General features: G+C 42.6%; 1 protein-coding gene and 1 pseudogene across 1 annotated transcript; both read right to left on the bottom strand.

Moving 5' to 3' along the window:
• Positions 1-609: 609 nt before the first annotated feature.
• On the bottom strand, positions 610-3,893 carry LOC101768089 (annotated as a pseudogene).
• Positions 3,894-5,076: 1,183 nt separating this feature from the next.
• On the bottom strand, positions 5,077-11,377 carry LOC101767287 (WD repeat-containing protein 91 homolog). Its single transcript, XM_022825619.1, has 16 exons — positions 11,245-11,377; positions 10,325-10,736; positions 10,115-10,237; positions 9,744-9,885; positions 9,245-9,453; positions 8,929-8,987; positions 8,756-8,850; positions 8,567-8,669; positions 8,368-8,462; positions 8,236-8,298; positions 8,035-8,110; positions 7,827-7,935; positions 6,961-7,073; positions 6,043-6,101; positions 5,856-5,964; positions 5,077-5,775 (listed from the first exon to the last, which is right to left on the bottom strand). The coding sequence occupies exons 2-16, from the start codon at positions 10,713-10,715 to the stop codon at positions 5,641-5,643; spliced, it is 1,881 nt and encodes a 626-aa protein (XP_022681354.1). The 5' UTR covers positions 10,716-10,736; positions 11,245-11,377; the 3' UTR covers positions 5,077-5,640.
• Between the last annotated feature and the right edge of the window lie 6,630 nt (positions 11,378-18,007).

Raw genomic sequence — 18,007 nt, 5'->3', positions numbered from 1 at the left:
GATATCTTCTCATATTTGCTAAATTGTTCTAGACATCTGTTCATTCGGCATTACACATCAATGCATTTATTTTTGTGATGTCTGGCATCATATACCATGTTTAATTGGATCAGATCCACACTCCTGAGCTCAGTGCATGTTCCTTTGAGGTAATTATTCAAGTTTCAATCAATGAGTAGTCGTAAATTCGTAATCTAACGAGCAGCTGAGTATTCCCTCCGTACCCAACAATAACCCAATCCTGTGCCCTTGCCCATCCTGTCCTCCCTCCTCGCCTACAATAACCCCACCCGCTGGTTCCATCGTTCCTCTACGTTTTTTTGGTAGTCTCGAGTCAAGAGAAAAGTATTTCCATGGTTTTTAAGAGAGATTTTCCAGGCTGAATGCTGCTAACTTAGCAAGGTTGAGAAGGTCAACCAAACATGCATGTCCATAGCTTTAGTGTGTACTGTGAAGTTTCGATCAAAGAAAAAATAAGGTGCGTACTGTGAAGTCTAAAAGTACCCCCACTCCGCGATCCGCATGACATCATCTGAAGAAGCAACCTTTAACCTTTTTTCTCCGAATGGGATTATCCATTACGGAAACAACGAAATTATAAAGTTTTGCAGTCAACTTCCAGTATTTCTTTAAACGAAAACTATTCAGTATCTAATCCTGCTTAATAACTGTAGAGTGTTAAATCAAAACCAAGCATTGATGATTTAACGGCACAAAGTGCTGTTGTACCACTCCACTATTTCTTACTGCAACTTCAAGTCTGCGACAACCATGAACTGAACCTTTAACTACGATAACATTCGTCGTTTGTTTCTTACACAAACCATCCCATTAAAGTACGGCCATCCCAAACAGATCTGCTGGCATGTCGTCGGTCAGTTTGGCACCATTTTTTTTAAGGAACAAAGCCGCAGTTTCTTGCCCGCAAAGATAAACGAGATCATCACATCTTACATGACATGACATGTACACATCCAGAACAGCAGTTCCAGCATGGCTACCTCCATCTGGCTTCAATGCTTCATGCTACCATGGTTCGATGTAGTGGCCTGGTGTAAATGTAAGAAAACACGAGTTCATTGACCCCAAGTATGCATAAAGAAGAACTTCAAGTAAACAGAATAGCATTGCCATGCAACGTATAGTAACAGTAGGACTGCCTGACATTGGAAATGCCTAACAGACAAGAGTATGAATAGAATATATGACTCACAGGTGATCTGCTGACGGACATATATTTTCTCAACGGGTACGTCATTGGCCTTGAACAACTCCGCCAACAAATGGACTCTTGTTTCATACTCTGAACATTTGATCTTCACCAATTTAAGGTGTGCACAAACAAATGATCTTCCCACTAGCCTGGTATTGTCTTCCATTTCCTCTTCTGGGTCATCATACTTTTTCCGGAACAATAACATTATTAATTAAACATTAAAAAAAGACACAACAAATATTCATCGGATGTCTACATATACTTACCAATTTAAGTTCAAGAAAAAGCCTCTCCAGATTAGGGGAATGCTGTAGGAAGAAAACTACCGGATCAAAGTCAGCAGCCATGCACCATTCACCAAGGGACAGTGTCTTCAGATTGCTAAAAACTGGGCGTGCTTTCAATTCCCTGTTCAGAATCACCTTCATATGGAACATACAAGTGAATTTATTCAGTGCATAGTGAAGAAGAATAACACAGCACACCAATGAACAACCATTTTGGGGTAGTAAACAGGTAATGGGGTTCAGACTGGTTTATTGATATGCAAAAAAGGTAAATGGTATGAACAACATATGGTAATAACCAAACTATTGCAATAAATATATGTAACCTCACCACTGGAGTTTACAGCATGGAAAATGAAGCAATTGTTCAATGCAATCATAAAAGATGGAGTAAGCTACACAGGAGTCCATCTTTAATTTTAGTTTGAATTTTGAGTGTGTCGAAAAGTTTGTTGAGTTAAACCACTCTGCACATCAGTCCACCTGATAACATGTCCCCACGACTCAAATAAATGCAGAAGGGACCGACTGAGTGAGCCTCCAGTATCTGCATATGACTCATGAGCAAATATTGTAAAGTGACCTCAAGTGAGACAGGGTTGTAGATCCTAAAAGAATGTTAGCCCTTGAATGTTTTGTAACTGCCTAACTGGTATCTGAAACATAATGTACAAGTTATACTTCTTTGGTAGCTTCGACAGTAAATTTAAGTTTTGCAAAATTTACTTAAAAAATGGGAAACAATGAGGTTATACATTTTAAATATTCAGCCAGTTTACCTTACAGTACTTGATAACAGGAGAAGAAACTAGAACTATTCTGCTAATTTTGGTTTGTTTGTACTCAAGTCAATTGTGCCAATATTAATACTATAGTGCAAAATAACCACCATACTAAGGAAAAGTATCACATAACATGTATAACGGGTTCTGGGCCAGATGTAAACAAGACTCATTACTCAAAGCCATACCTCCCCAGCATCGGCTAATAGCTTCAAACTTGTGGCATTTGATAGACTGTGAAGAACATTATGGCCACCTAAAATCTTATCATCACCAAATCCGTTCCGACGACCATAGCCACGTTTGATCCAATATGGGTCGCCATTGCATTTGCAGTGTTTGCAGCGATCTTGGCCCTGACCATGGTCATCGCTTTGTTCATCCTCATTATCAGATAGGACCTCATTGTATTCACAGGTACTTGCATCGCTACAGGAATCACTACAGTATTTAGGTTCATCTTCAAGTGAACAGTCACTGTCACTGCCTCCATCATGTGCAGACTCATGGGTGAGTTTAGGCTCGTGTTCATAACCAACATGCAAGGAGTCGTCAAGCACGATAGTGGCCGTGGCAATTGATCCCATATTCTGGAACAAGGGAACTCGGAAGTACAGCTTGACACAGCACAGCGATAGAAGGTTTGGAGCAGCAATGGTGAGATTCTCCTGAATACTGCATTTGACAATGGTTAAGCTCCTGAGAGAGGCAGATGATATCTCATGGCCTCTCAGATAGCAACCTTGAGGTCCAGGACTTCCAAACAAGGGCACTGAGAAGAGAGCTGTCTTAGCATTCTGTCGCTCAAGAAGGATTCTGACAAAATCAGGTGTTTCAGGTGGCGGGATGCAATACTGACGCGCTCGAATTGAGGGCAGTCTTCTTCCTTTGGATGCCTAGCAAGCTGGATGACGCGGGCTTTGCGCTTGATGGCGGCATGGATCCACATATCAACATCATCACTGGAGTAATCCACCCGGTCTCCGTCACAAGAGGGGCTCGGGAGCCGCCAGTACGGGTCTCCACAAGCGGGGCTCGAGAGCAGCTGGAGCGTGTCCACAGGCGCGGACTCCTCACGCTCGAGCAAGAAGCGGTACACGAACTTGGCGAACCCCTCGGGGGGCCAGCGGTGGCGGCCGAGGCGCCAGACGCGGAGGCCCAGAGGTGGCGCCAGCGGCGTGAGAGCACGCAGGTGCGCGCCACCTCCCACGCCCGCAGGAACGACATGACATGGTGCAGCATCGCGTCCGGGAGCGCGCTGAGGCGGTCCACCGGGGAAGCGGCCGCGGCCGCGTCGCCGCAAGACGTATCCCCGGCGGAGCATAGCCTGGGTTTCTTCGCGGGCGTTTCGTCGAGCATCTGGCCTGCCCTGCACGTTGACAGCTTCCTTGCGTCAGAGAAGAGTTTGCGAGAAAAATCTCGAGGGAGAGTTGGATTGTAGGGGAATGAGATCGAACAGGAGCGGAGGAATGGATCGAACTTACGGAGTGATTCGTCGGAATAATAATGGCGAGTTGTTGCCCAATCAATCTCGCCGGACGGCGGCGCGGGAGAAGGCGGTGGATCGACTCATGAGGATATCAGTTCTTCAAGTCTTCAGTAACTTCCACCGAAATGAGAGGAGAGGTGCGATTTCATTGGGCAGGAGAGAAAGAAGCCCATGGCCCACGTGAGGTTTGGAGAGGGGTGGATGGGCCACGGCCCTACTAATGCAATTTTTTTTCTCGTTTATTTAATGCTGATAAGTTCTAAATTCCATTCTTATTTGAGATTTCCGTCACTTCCATTCCATCAGTCGCCGACGAAACGAAATCACCTCAAAAAATTATGAAACCTTTTCTGGTGATAAAATAAGTGAAGATCAACCCATTTTTCTTAAAAATATAACATGTACCTTTCTCAGTTTTGGAATTAAAATTCAACAAACTAGGCCAATTACACATAATGTTTAAAAGTATTCTGGAGCTAAGAACTGATGGCTGTAATAAAGCAGTCGTGGCTAGGTGATCGGTTGTGGTCGCTGGTTCAGAATTCCAGCTCAAGCAGGTTCCAAGTGGCAACATGGGCTGCGGTCACGATCTGCAATTAACCGTTGGATGTAATGCAGCAGTGGTGGCTAGGCGACTAGTTATTGCAACTTCACGAGGTTGCTGTTACTGTCAGTTTCAACTGATATGCCGGTGAAAGGAATTTTGACAGCTTTTGGTATCGATTACCTTAAAAAAGAAAAACCTCAGATTTCACAGATGGGAAATCATAGTCTTACCTAATTGTTGTGTTCTTCCCCCTGGTCCATGGATTCTAGAAGATATGATGATCAAATTATTGGAGTAACCAGTGTCCAGTAGATGCAAATCCTCTGGATAACATGTCGCAAGCGTACAGTACTGAGCTCTATTATCGAGTGTGCTGTAGCATAGGGACATCAGAAATGGCACGCCATGTTAATAAACAATCAGGACTCTGGAGATCACACGGGCTCTACGAATTATGTTAGCTAATCACCTAGCTATGATTTTCATCATTTGTTACAAGTTACCACTGGGCTCTATTTCAATCAAAGGCAACGAGCAGTGCTGGTCCAACAAACTCAAATTCAACTCTGCTGTTCACATTAATTTCAGCAAGAAAACCGATCAGGTCAGGTAACAAAGGGACAGTGTTAGAGCGTGCTAAAAAAAAGAGAAGAGACGCTATCACAACTTGCGTGTATCAGGCACATGGCCTGTTACACACCAAACAAAACTGAGCAGATACGAATGACATGGCGAAAGATGCGCTCCATTACATATACTGCAACATAGAACCCAAACTGAATCCAAATGGCGAACAATGTTACCTCAATGAGTTCATACAAACTTGTTAGTTTCAGATGAAACATGAAATCCTCCAATGTTGCGAATTATGATGAACAGCAACCGTATCATACAATCATTATGTGTTCCTTACTGACAAACAGCCACTATTAGACTGAAATCTTGTGGCATTGATCCTCTCTATGCTTTTGATGAAGATGAGACGTGTTCGAGTAATGGAAGTAACCTGATGTAACAATTCAATCTACTGTGTATACAAAACGTTCACAGAATTCTATACCTGTTTCCGTATTACAACAAAAAAACGTTGGAACTCTCCAAAGTGTACAGCTCAGCTACAAAATACAAACACAACTCTTCCATGCAGAAAAAATGTTGTCTCACCAAAAGCCTCCCACAGTGATGAGACTGTCGATAAAAATGATTGCTTGCTGGGAAACAGGTAGTCACCACGAGCTTCACTAGCCGATTTCCGCAATAATATCTCTGATTGCCAGACATTGACAAAATCTCAAAATGATTACCTTGCTTTATATGTATCATAAAATAGATGTGACCCGGACGGAGTGGTCTGCAGACCCGGTGATGTACATTGGCAGTGTTGGATGCCAATCCACACTTGTGATAGAAGAACTGTGAGGTAATGTCCTCAATCCACTTTCATGGCCTTGCACCTGCAGGAAATTGCAGATGAATGCATCGGTATCCGTTTCTGAAAAAAAAATACCTGGGACAATCAGATAGTGGTGGAAACCTGATATATTGGGGCCCGAACCAAACCAGAGGTAACCAGCAGCCTCTTGCCATTAGAATCCAGTGCAATCTCATGCATTCGTTTGTTAAAGCTCTCTGGATTGCAAAATCTGGTAATAGAAGCACAGGTAAGAGAATGAGCAATTCAACTGTCATAACAATTCACTAATGATCACTAAAGTTCTCACCTGCTGCAATCTCTTGACCAAAGAATCTGACCTTGATTGTGCAAGCTCCATTCAAATATCTATAAAGTGAATAGAGTTAAAAGGGGCTGAAAACATGCAAAGTAATGAAAGATCATAAAATAAATATTTGTATGAAAGAATCCACATTAGTACTAAGAAAAATAATATTATTAAATATGTTGCAACTTTTGTTTTGTTTATAGCTGATAACTGGAGATATTGTGGAATACTAAGGTTATCTGACCATGGAATAATCTAATGTGCGGACAGTTATTAGTAGGGCGTCACAACACCCAAATCCCAACCACGAGAAAAGAAAAGATGATGTCAGCCCACCCCAAATATAAGAGCACATTTAGATTTAAGCATATGTGCTGTAAATCGAGCATCATTCACGATCCTTTTGAACTAACATGTTCCCAGTGACCAAATCTACATCAATTTAAATGGCTCCTAGAGCATCTGGCCAGTTCAGTTAGCACCTTTCAATGTTTTTTTAGTAGTATTCTTCAGTAGTACTTTTGGTTTGTTCTCATGATACACGGCAACACATAATTCCGGTAGTACCTTTTTATCGTTGATGTAGTATTCCTATTTGTTCCTGTTGGATATTTTAGTATTATTCCAGCAGTCACAACACATGCAACATGGATAACATTTTGTTGATCTTGTTACAGTGAGGATGATAGTTTAAACAGATTGTGAGTTTAGTGGTAGACAAGTCAAGGACCATAAGACTTCTAAACCACAAAAAAAAATCACATTCTGATGGGAAAGGGTTCACATTTCACAACCACTTGCTGTGGGTCACACCATGCAATCCATTTGGGATACCAACTGCATACTCAATGTTTTTTATCTCATTGATATGACTAGTTGCATCAACACACTAAAAGGGAAAAGGTGAACGTTATATACCTTTCCATCTGAGCCTAAACTGAAGATGCTAGTTTCTGCTGGTCCAAAAAGAACTGAGCTCACTGGGGAATCATGAGCAGGCCATCCCGTAATTTGAAGACCAGCAGACATGTCTATTTGCAGTTAAGGAAGTGATAGGCTCAGATAATCACAAAATGAAAAGAAATGGAACGTCATGCAAACAACATAAGCAAATTCAAGCATGGTGGAGCAAAAAATGATGCAAACTTCCAAAACCGTTTGACCAATAAGCTGTCTCATTTCTAAACTGCAAATATTGATGTTTGCTAACTAGCTAAGCTCTTTTAATTCTGGTTGAGGGTCTGTTTCAAAAGGTGGTGCTAGGTGACGCCTAGGCGCTACGCAGAGTAGCACCACCTCGCCTAGCACCTATGTGTTTTGTCTAGGTGTGTTTGCACCTACAGTGGTTTAGGAGTTGATCCATGTATGAAAATGAGACAAATAAGAGATGGAGGAATATGAATTATGATCATGGAACTTATGCATGCATGATAATGTCAAATTCGTTGTTGTAATATGCCATATTCCTTTATTGAACAAGGCACTACTTCATTTGAGTGAAAAAAGGTACTAGGGCCTAGGAGTGCCAAGGCGCTAGGCGGAGCCTGACCACTTGCCTAACGCCTAATGTTTTTTTTTTGAAATATTGGGTCCTGGTCAGATTCATGCAGCTGGACGATGGATCACCAATAACAGGATGTACGAGTATCTTAAGAACAAAATACCAGTACCAAATAAGTGAGCATCTGAATCAATCAGGATGATAGGAAGAGAGACCCAGAATAAAATACAGAGAGCAGATAACTTGATGGGGATGATAAAATAATATCATGAAAAAAGGATACCAAACATGTGAATCATTCCATCTGTTGCAGAAGCTGCCAAGATTTTTCCATTGTGATTGAAGCAAAGAGAAGTAATAGCAGGTGGATCCTCACCAAGAGGGAGGACTGTCTTCACAATACAAGAAAAACAGAGAAAAGTATTTAGGAAAGATACTGGCTAAACAATACATATAATTTCAAGAGAAGAGAATGAAAGCAAAAGAAGTACCAATGGCTTCCATGTTTTCATATGCCACACAGTCAAGTTTGCAAATCCTGTTCTCTCAAAAACAGTTGATCCATGCCTGAAAAGTATATAAGCTGAAAATAAGTATAATAATGCAGTGCTATTAGAGAACAAGGTACATGACATATAATAATTCAATGGACTTCTTATCAAGTACATGAAGTGTGAAATCTAAAACATTACCGTCTTGATGCAGCTGCAGAGACAAACACAGGTTCGACAGGGCTACATTTCAAATCTAAGATGCTGCATGAAATGGAAAGTTTTGTTAGTGGAACATTTTCAGCAAGGAACCAGCAGATTATAGGTTACAACCTTGGAAAATCTCTTGATGTATTTAGGTCGCAAACAACTCTCTTTGCATCAGCATTCCAAGCTTTAATTCCTCCATTAGCTGTGCCTATGAGCAGCTATGGTCAAGAAAAATGGGTGACAAAACAGAAGTCTTAAACAAGTTAACCAAATTTGGAGTGATGGAAAGATACTAATGCAGTACAATTCAATATAGGCATACCAATCTATCAGATCTGCATTCCCAAGAAAGTGCACATACTTCAGCCCCGCAGTATATAGTGGCATTTTTAGATGATGGTGTTGACGAATCGTGCGTCCAGATCCTTTCAAAAGTGTAAGACCAACAGGTCAAAATCCAGAATGTTCAGTTAGGCAGCTAAACTGAAGCTACTCCAGATAGCAGAATTACCTAACTGTACCATCGATTGATGAACTAGCAATATTTGAGCCAGATGCAGAAAATCGACATTGGCTAATCGAACTGTTATGGCCTAAAAACGTTTCCTGTTAGCAAGTCGAATCAGTCATATAGGTAACTGCAGAAAGCGATCATAGAATAGTGGGGAACAAGCTGTAGCTTACCTGAAAATCCACTTTCACTTCAGGAAAGTCTTCCTCGGTAAACAAAATCTGCTCATCCTCTGCAGCAAAAGAGATATATTATGCATCCAGGTCAAAGATACAGGGGGGAATGTTATATGGTACATAGAGTTAACACAATAGAAGCACTGAAGAATATCAAATAGGAAAATATGTTGGATCATGCAAACAAGTCATCCAAACTACGATAGCATTAGAATGCATGATGGTGAGCACAACTATTGACTGGCTACCCTACATAAAAACATGGCAAACACAGGTACAAGCACATGAAAAAAAACAGGTGCGAAGAACCCACCTGTATGGATTATCTCAGAAGATTCATGCAATTTCCCACCTCTTGAAGAAGATTTCACTGAACTTGAAGACCGTGAATCAAAACCCTGTATCACGTTACCTGAGGCTGAGGATTCTTCATAATTTTCTGACATCTCTTGTTCAAGAAGGAAACCAGCTGTACTAGTACCAACTAAATTTTTGTTTCCGTAACCAGCACCACTGGAGTTCCTGTATTTATAAGTTGAGACATAATTAGAGGATGCGTGCAAATGTTTAATCTTGTGCACATAAGTCGATGTTGGTGTTTAGCACTCACAATCTAACCGAGCTCAATATTAAAAGGAGATATAACCTTTCATACGAAAGTTAATTTTAGAGCACTTCACGCACATATCCACTTAACCCCATCAAATCTAATATAGTTGCTGTCAATTTGTGGAAGGATTCATATGCCAATTACAAAGGCTTTGCATGCATTAAGAGACGAAAGGGTAATTTTGCAGGCAAGAGAGGTTTACCTTCTCAACTGAGATAATTCATCTTCCTTTGCCTCTAATGACGCTTGGAGCTCTGCCAATTTATTATTCAGTTGCTTTATGTCGTTCTTGAGGGATTTGATGGTATTCTTTTCAGTGCTAATTCTCAACAGAGCTGGGATCCGTGGTAAAGTCAAGGACAAAACAGTGTAGCAGTAAATAATAATGTGTCAAAGCCAGCTCCTACTAGAAAAAATAACATTCACAAACAATTATTATATCACATTGACGATCAACTTGAGCGGGGATAAGGTTACAAATCAGTCAATGGCAGTGAAGATTTTGTAAAAGGTTAAAAACATCCCACCACCTATAGGAAGGAATACAGCAAAGAATATATTATAAAAGGATATGAGTATCATTGAATATCCCACTCAAGAAATTCCTAAATGAAAGAACCAAAGTGTCCAACCATTCTTTGGAGAAATATACACGGAACTGTGGATCAAAGCTTGGGTTCTTAATATACGGAATAGCTGCATAATGTTATTGAGATTGACAAAGCATTAGAATACTGTAGATTGCAGAAGTAATGTAGGCAAAAGAAGGCAACAAACACATACCGAACCATGGCAGCCAATCTTCACGCTTTTGCATCAGATAATTGCTGCTTTCACCAAAGAATTCTACTACTTTGTCTTGTCTTCCAGATTTCAAAGCATTGATAACATAGTACCTTAATACTGACAGCTCCAACTTAACAAGGGTCGAGAACAACTCTGTGTCCACAGGTGATGTGAAACACTGCTTGAAAAAGGTAAACAGACCTACCAACCTATCCAGTTGGTATTTTGCTATATACTCTGAGAATACTAAATCCAGGATCTTATCTACTTGAAAGTTCCTGCCGATCTCAGTAGACAACTCTGACTCGTATGCTTGCAGCGTACTTGTGAAACCCCTGAACACCAGAAACTCCCTCACGAGCTCCTCGGCATACCGGACGTTCTCCATTGCAGTCCAGTGTCAGTATCACTACAAATGTGAAATGAGACGTTATGACTCAAGAGCAGGTCAGCCACAGGTCAAAGAAGAAAATGGGGAAGTGACAATGTGGCTCTATGCTGACAACAATATCTGTCTTAACGAGGTTCGGAGAATTTATTCACTTCAGCTTTACTTACTCTCACTGAAGCATTTCATTTCGAACCAATGTCATGTGAAACTAAGTATCTCCCGTGCTTGAAAGTAGAAGTAAGATAAGTGAACATCCCAATTACGCTGTAGAAGATTTCTATGCGTTTGATTCTAAAAGCATCGAGAAACCAATCCGAAGTGCTCGGTGTAGCATGTATGCAGGCAAACGAAGCGGCCATGGCCGCGGTAGTCTGGGTGCGGCTCGGATCGGGATGAACCCCGTGAGCCGCTGGCCCGGCGATCTCGAACGGACCGACGCGGGTACCGACCGGAGAGGCGCGCGAAGGAGAGGAGGGGAGAGGAGAGGAAGGGATGGGATGGGAAGGGGAAGGATCGATAAGCTGACCTGGCTGCGAGGTGGCGGCGCCGCTGCCGCTGGGAACAGTGCTCGCCTGCGCGGGGAGGAGAGCGAGGCGAGGCGAGCCGGCCGGGGCGGCAGAGCGATTGGTGAGAGCCGACGAGGCGGAGCAGAGCTAAAAGGGTGGTTTCGGGAATTCGCAGGTTTGCTCGTTGTGTCGGGCTGGCCCAGTATTGGAACAAGGCAACGGGCCCAAAGTTGGAGCGTAGCAGCGCAAAAAGCCCACCCAGGTGCCCACGTAACCATCTGGCCCATTCGCAATTCAGCCCCAAGCAGTGCACGCGCACATCTCATGCACGACACAATCACACAAGGACGCATCGGTCTTTTTATTTTTACAAATCTTCGACATCAGTCTATTATTATTACACGTAGTTGCTAAACACTGCATGATCAAATCCAGACAAACCAATCCTGAAACTAATTAAACTATAATCCCAGTCGGATCTCTACATGCCTACGCAACAACCCTCGGATTGGGAAAAGATATAGCAAGTAATGGCACAAGCTTGCAAGAATGATGTACATGAACCTATACAAAATCCCAGACGATCATTTTAGGCACTTAAGCAACAATAAGACACATTAGAAATGGGATTATACAAATTCAGAATATCCGATTATCTTTTAGATTAAAAACCGGAATAACAACAGTTGGTCAAAGTGGTCATTTTGAAAATCAAACTACAAACCGAAAACTAAATAAATAACCAGTTAGAGTATATCGGTTCCGATTTCTTTTTTTTGTTTCGTTTCTCGGGATTTTACTAACTACCGGTGGAGGATTCACTTAATTGGTTTGTTGTCGCCACATGATCTAGGCCTGGCCGTGATGGCTACCTAGCTTTGGATGCACCTAGAAACTGCTACTCCTGTCCATATACGGACCGACCTCCAGCAGGACATACGGCGCAAGTGGCAACCCAAATAACAGTGTCTTGGCGCATGCCCAACGCGCCATCATCCCAGAACCGATGCAGCGTCGCAAGTTGTGCCCCAAAGATGGCATGGTGGTTGCCGCCTAACGTGCTAGGACAACAGGTGTGTGGCGCAGAAAGAGATGGCTTATGATGTTGCACCGGTGGCACTGGCGCAGCCAACAACCTTGCACATGTGTTGCACGTATAAGGCCATGCAAATGCACGCTGCCACAAAAGCGGGCTAACGAACCGTGGCCCACACCTTCCTCACTTGGGTGAGGGCAGACCACCTGCTGACAAGCATATGTTCCTTGGACGCCATGCCACGATGTTTCGCATTGATGCATGTCGTTGCAGTCAACTGGCAGCAGCAGCAGGGGGTGGTCGATCCCGATCGGCGATCCCCGTGATGAGGCGTGCCCCCAACGAACAACCGAAAACTCAGGCCCTTGCCGTGACCAAGGCAAAGGCGCACGCCCGTTGATCGTCCTCGAAGATCGTGCCCTGAGACGACCTGTGATCGACCGCGGTCACGGACGGACGGCGAGTTTGGCACCCGAGCGTACGTGCGTGCACGCAGCAACCGCTACTGACGGCCTGCTCTGCTCTCGCTGCTGCAGACGGTTTGATTTCTAGATTGCTTGCGACAACAGAACCTGCCGTGCCGGTACATGATGATTGCCGATGGAACCGTGAGCAACCGATCGAAGAATAGCGCGACTTGGATGCGCCCATGCATGTGGATTCGATCATGATCGCCTCCGATTTTCAGGCCTCGTTTGGGATGATTTCGATCGATCATTTTCCTCGGGCTATCAGCCATTCAGCCTAGGGTTGTTAGGTCCTAAGTCCTAACCCCAGTTCCTGTCACGACTGGCACTCTGGCAGCGCGCGGATGGCAGCAGAGGAGGATGGCGACACCCGTAACGAACAAGATACAGGGAATCGATCAAGTGATCGCTGTCAACTGCCAATCCTGTGCACAACGACGGCCATGCACTGCTGGTTGACGCTTGCGGATGATCCAATCCTTTTCCACCCTCCATTTTCGTGGCCAGTGCACATGCGCGCGTACGCGCACGAGCACGACGCGCCTTTCATCGTGCCCTCCAGCTGCACGCAACGAGCGAAAATAGCTGGAGGAAAGCTACGCCCTGACCGGTTCTGGAAGCACTTCTTTGTCGTCAAGAACACGGCTAGCTAGGTAATTAAGCTTCGTTCATTAGCAGCATGCATGCATAATCAGGCATCAATTATATATCGAACCAGCGCGCTGTAGATATGGACAGAGATATGTGATGCTAACAAGTGTTTGTAGATGTGGCCCGTAGCTTCTTGGGTATGCTAGCCATTAAGCCATGCGAGCGAGATGCTAGTGCGGCAGAACTGAAAGCGATCGATGATGCTGAAAAGGACATGCGTCTAGTGGTAGAGTCCAGCTAATGGCTAGCTTTGTGTTATGCTTTGGAACTGGAAGTGCTAGTGCTAAATATCTGAGATTTTTTAATTTTTTAATGCTACCATTTAATCTAGCAATTACAAAATTAATCCTAGGATTCGAAAAAAAATCCTAGGATTGACCAAAATTTTAAAAATTACACTAATATGTGAATCCGGTCAACCATGATGACGGACAAATATTGCAGAATCACTGAAAACTTACTACTTACTACTCCCTCCATTCCAAATTATAAGTCATTCTAAGAATCTTGGAGAGTCGAAACATCTCAAGTTTGACCAAAATTATAGAGAAAATTATAAAGATTTATGACATCAAATAGGTATACTATGAAAATATAATTGATAAAGAATCTAATGATACTTAGTTGACATCATAAATATTATTATATTATCATATAAATTTGGTCAAACTTGAGATACTTTGACTCTCCAAGATTCTTGGAATGACTTATAATTTGGGATGGAGGGAGTACTAGTTACTAGTGATGGGCCAGTAACAATACAAGTTACCCATAAACCTTTGAGTCAGGCAGATCATGGTCGTAACAAGGCCTGTCGCTTGTATCTTATGACTTAGTCATAAGTAGTGACAAGCCTCGTCGCCGCTGGGGTGTTTGGTAGCACTCTACTCCACTAACTCCATCTTTTAGCAGCTCCCTCCACCAACTTCAAGAAAACATGAAGTTGTTGTACGTGTTTGGCTAATTGCAGTGCTCCAGCTCCAGAAACATGAGAACTTGTTAGGAATAGTCTATTTTGTCCTTAGTGAATGGGTCCGCATGTCATACTCTTCTATTTTCTCCTCTCCTCTTCCTCTTCCTCTTCCTCTTCCTCTCTCTTCTCTTCTCTTCTCTTCTCATCTCAGTTTTAGACAGTGCTACATGTATTACGAGAAATTATCCTGCGAAATGTAGAACAATCTTGCTCATCAATCATCAATCGAAAATGACGATGAAAACGAACCTCATCTACACGAGCAAGCAATCAGCAGGCTTCAGCTAGCTTTTTCCTCTTTCTTCATGTTCGCAAATCGCAAGAGCAGCAGCGCATGGGATCTTGCTCGCCCGCAACCACACAGAGCTTGAGCTCGGCCAGCATCCTGTAGCCCACACGCGCTGCCCTAGGGGAGCTCGCACCCGCCAGCCTACGCCCAGGGGAGCTCACCCCCGCTGGCCTATGCCCCGGCCACGTTGCCCAAGGGAGCTCACCCCCATCGGCCATGGGCACCGGCCGCGGCGCCTGGGAAGCTTCCCCCACCGGCCATGGGTCCCGGCCGCGGCACCTGGGAAGCTCCCCCCGCCGGCCATGGAGGGCGACCAGGGGAGCTCACCCGCCGCCGGCCCTTTTCGGCAGTCGGGGGTGGTGGTCGGGGGCGAGCGAGCCATGGCGAGCGACAGCGATGGGGGCGGCAGGGTCCAGCGGTTGGGGGCGGGCTGGCGGCAGCAGGCGACGACGGTCAGGGGCGGTGCGGTTTGGTAGTCGAGGGCGGCGCGGTCTGGCGGTTGGGGGCGAGTCGGCCACGGCGGGCTGAGCGGCAGAGGGAGGGGATAGAAAAATTAAAAACGAACCATAAGTTGTGTAACTGGTGGTAATGGTGGGTAAATAACCCCAACTCCACGAGGAGGTTAGAAACTTGTGTTTTTGAGCACTCCTTGAGGTACTCCACCAAAAACATGGATCTGACCCCTAGCTCCACCTTTTTTCTGGAGATGGAGTTGGTGGAGCTAGACGTGTTTGGCTGCGAGTTTTTTAGTTGGTGGAGTAGAGCTAATTTTCATGAAGTGGAGTGCAAAACACCCCCTAAATTTCACTTGGTCTCACTTATCTACTTGGTCTCGGATCCAAATCTTCTATAGAATTAGACTCAAAGTGTATTAAGTTCCCGAGCTTACCTGACTCCTCGCGTCCTCCCCGCAACCTTATCATCCTCCCTCTCTCTCTTTTTCTCTTGACCTCCCTTCTCCCAACAGAGTATTTGGATCTAAGCTGATGCTAGGACAAGAGGCTGTTGCGGCGGTACAAGAAATATGGACTCTACTGAATGATTTCTATCAGGATTAATTTATGTAGTAACAAGTCGGGATCATCGTCATGTACTCTAGCAAACGCTCCTATGATATATATAAATATGATTATAAAAAAATACGGAGAATTACTTTAGTGTGGGAATCTTTTGGAGGCTATATATAATATATACATACCCATGTTTATTATTATAAATTCCTAAACAAAATGCTAATCGATACCCATACCCTTACAACTTCCAAGCAACAAGGCGCTTAACGAAAGCAGTGCAGCCTCCCAATATGGCACTGTTTTGCTTGGCCTCCAACGAGCGACACATCCTCCAACTTTTGGGGTCGGGGAAGCAAGCATGGCCTCAGCAGTGCTCTGCAAAGTGATGAACATGCTTCACCGACGAGAATTGAATGCAACCTTTTACCAAACTCTCCTAAACCGACACAAATATATATATTTACACGTGTTGTTCCAGCTCCGCAGTCGTCATGTGTCTGACAGTGTGAGTAACAGTAGCCTCCTGCATGCATGATGATATGCTTTGCTCTTTGGGCAAAGACGACAGTTCACCTGGGAGGCTGCAAGAATTGTTTAGGCAACAAGGAGATCGAGCATGTGTGAGGTTTTGCAACCGCACTGCACATGTTTCTTTATCTAATCATGCCGATTATTTAACGACCAGCATGTGTGACAGTCCTGCCAGATGCCGTGGTACTAGGAGTAGCTCATTAAATATCGCAATTATTTGAGGTGGCCTGATCCTTAAATTCCTCTGATCAGCAGCCCCTCTGACTTGTCAGTCTCTGCACGAGGAGGCATCGTCAATCCTGCCAGGACACGTCGCTAGCTTTGCTTTCCAAGGTGAAAAAACATCTTTTTAAGGGTGGCTGTGAAAAACCCAGATAAAAAGGAGGAAAAGAAAGCATTTCAATACTTTGACCTTTTAAAAACTATCTTACCATACTAATTGGAAAGGCTCCAGGTGAAGCCACCTAGAATCATAAGTGGACACTTTAGAAAAATAGAGAAATTCTAAAAATTCTCACAAAAAAGCATAACATCTAGCCATGAATCGGTAGGACTAAGATCATTATAGCGATTGGATCTATTATGTTTTCTAAAAAATTACCCACCTATGCCATTATGAAAATAGTCTAAAATAACCGCTAAATCTATATCGAAGTTACCCACCTCTGTCATTATATAAAATAAACTAAAGTAACCCCTAATCTTCATCAAAATTACCCACTTATACCATTATAAAAATAATTTAAAATAACCCCCTAAATTTACAACTAAATTCCCCGTAACTAATACTTAAAAAATAACTTAAAGTAACCCCTTAAATTTTTTATTATTAAAAATAACATGAGGTAACCTTAAATTCTAATCCAAATGACCTTATTTAAAAATACATGTAAATATATGATTCTAAATCGTCTATTTCTTACACTATTGATGTATGGTATAATAATATATAATATAATAATTAAAATTTATACGCATGATGTGTTTCACCATTTTAAAGATATAGAGAAAGTGCTGAGAATATGGTTTTCTATGTTAAAATTATAGCTCAAACTTAGGGTCCATGAAACAAATTCAAGGGCATATCTGTGTTGCAAAGTGAACAGTTCAAGATTATAAACATGTCTGAAAATATTATAGAGTAATTTCTAACTAAAATCTATCACAGTCGGATGAGAATAATAAGTATATATCTATATAAGTATCATGTTCGAATATTTAACAAATGAGAGGTACCTCAAGGTAACAGTTTTGTAGTAGTGTTGCCTCATTTTTTTCCATTGGAGACTCCCAATTAGTTCTCACGAGACATGCTAGAAAAAAATTCAAATACTAAAAATTCTCACAAAAATCAGAAACATCAAACATCAATCCTCTAAACTCTAATAATTATAGTCATTGGTCTATTATATTTTCAAAAAGTTACCCACCACTAACATTATAAAAATATTCTAAATAAACTATAAACCTATATCTAAATTACCAAGCTCTGCCATTATAAAAAATAATCTAAAGTAACCCATAATCTTCATCCAATTTACTCATGCATATTATTATAAAAGCATAACTTAAAATGTCATTCTAAATTTGTATCTAAGTTACCCACATATATTATTATTAAAAGTAACCAAAGTAAATACCTAAATCTTAATCTAATTATCTTCGTAAGCATCATATAGAAATGTTCAAAAGTAAACTAATATATGATTCTAATTAAATTACCTATTTATATCACTGATGATATAGAAATAATAAATTAAGGTATATAAGCATGATGGGCGTCACCATGTAGACTATTTATACATGTATGTGAAGAAGTGCGT

The sequence above is a fragment of the Setaria italica genome, chromosome III, assembly GCF_000263155.2.
Source record: "Setaria italica strain Yugu1 chromosome III, Setaria_italica_v2.0, whole genome shotgun sequence".
Taxonomy (NCBI): Eukaryota; Viridiplantae; Streptophyta; class Magnoliopsida; order Poales; family Poaceae; genus Setaria; species Setaria italica.
This window is presented reverse-complemented; position numbering and strand designations above follow the sequence as displayed.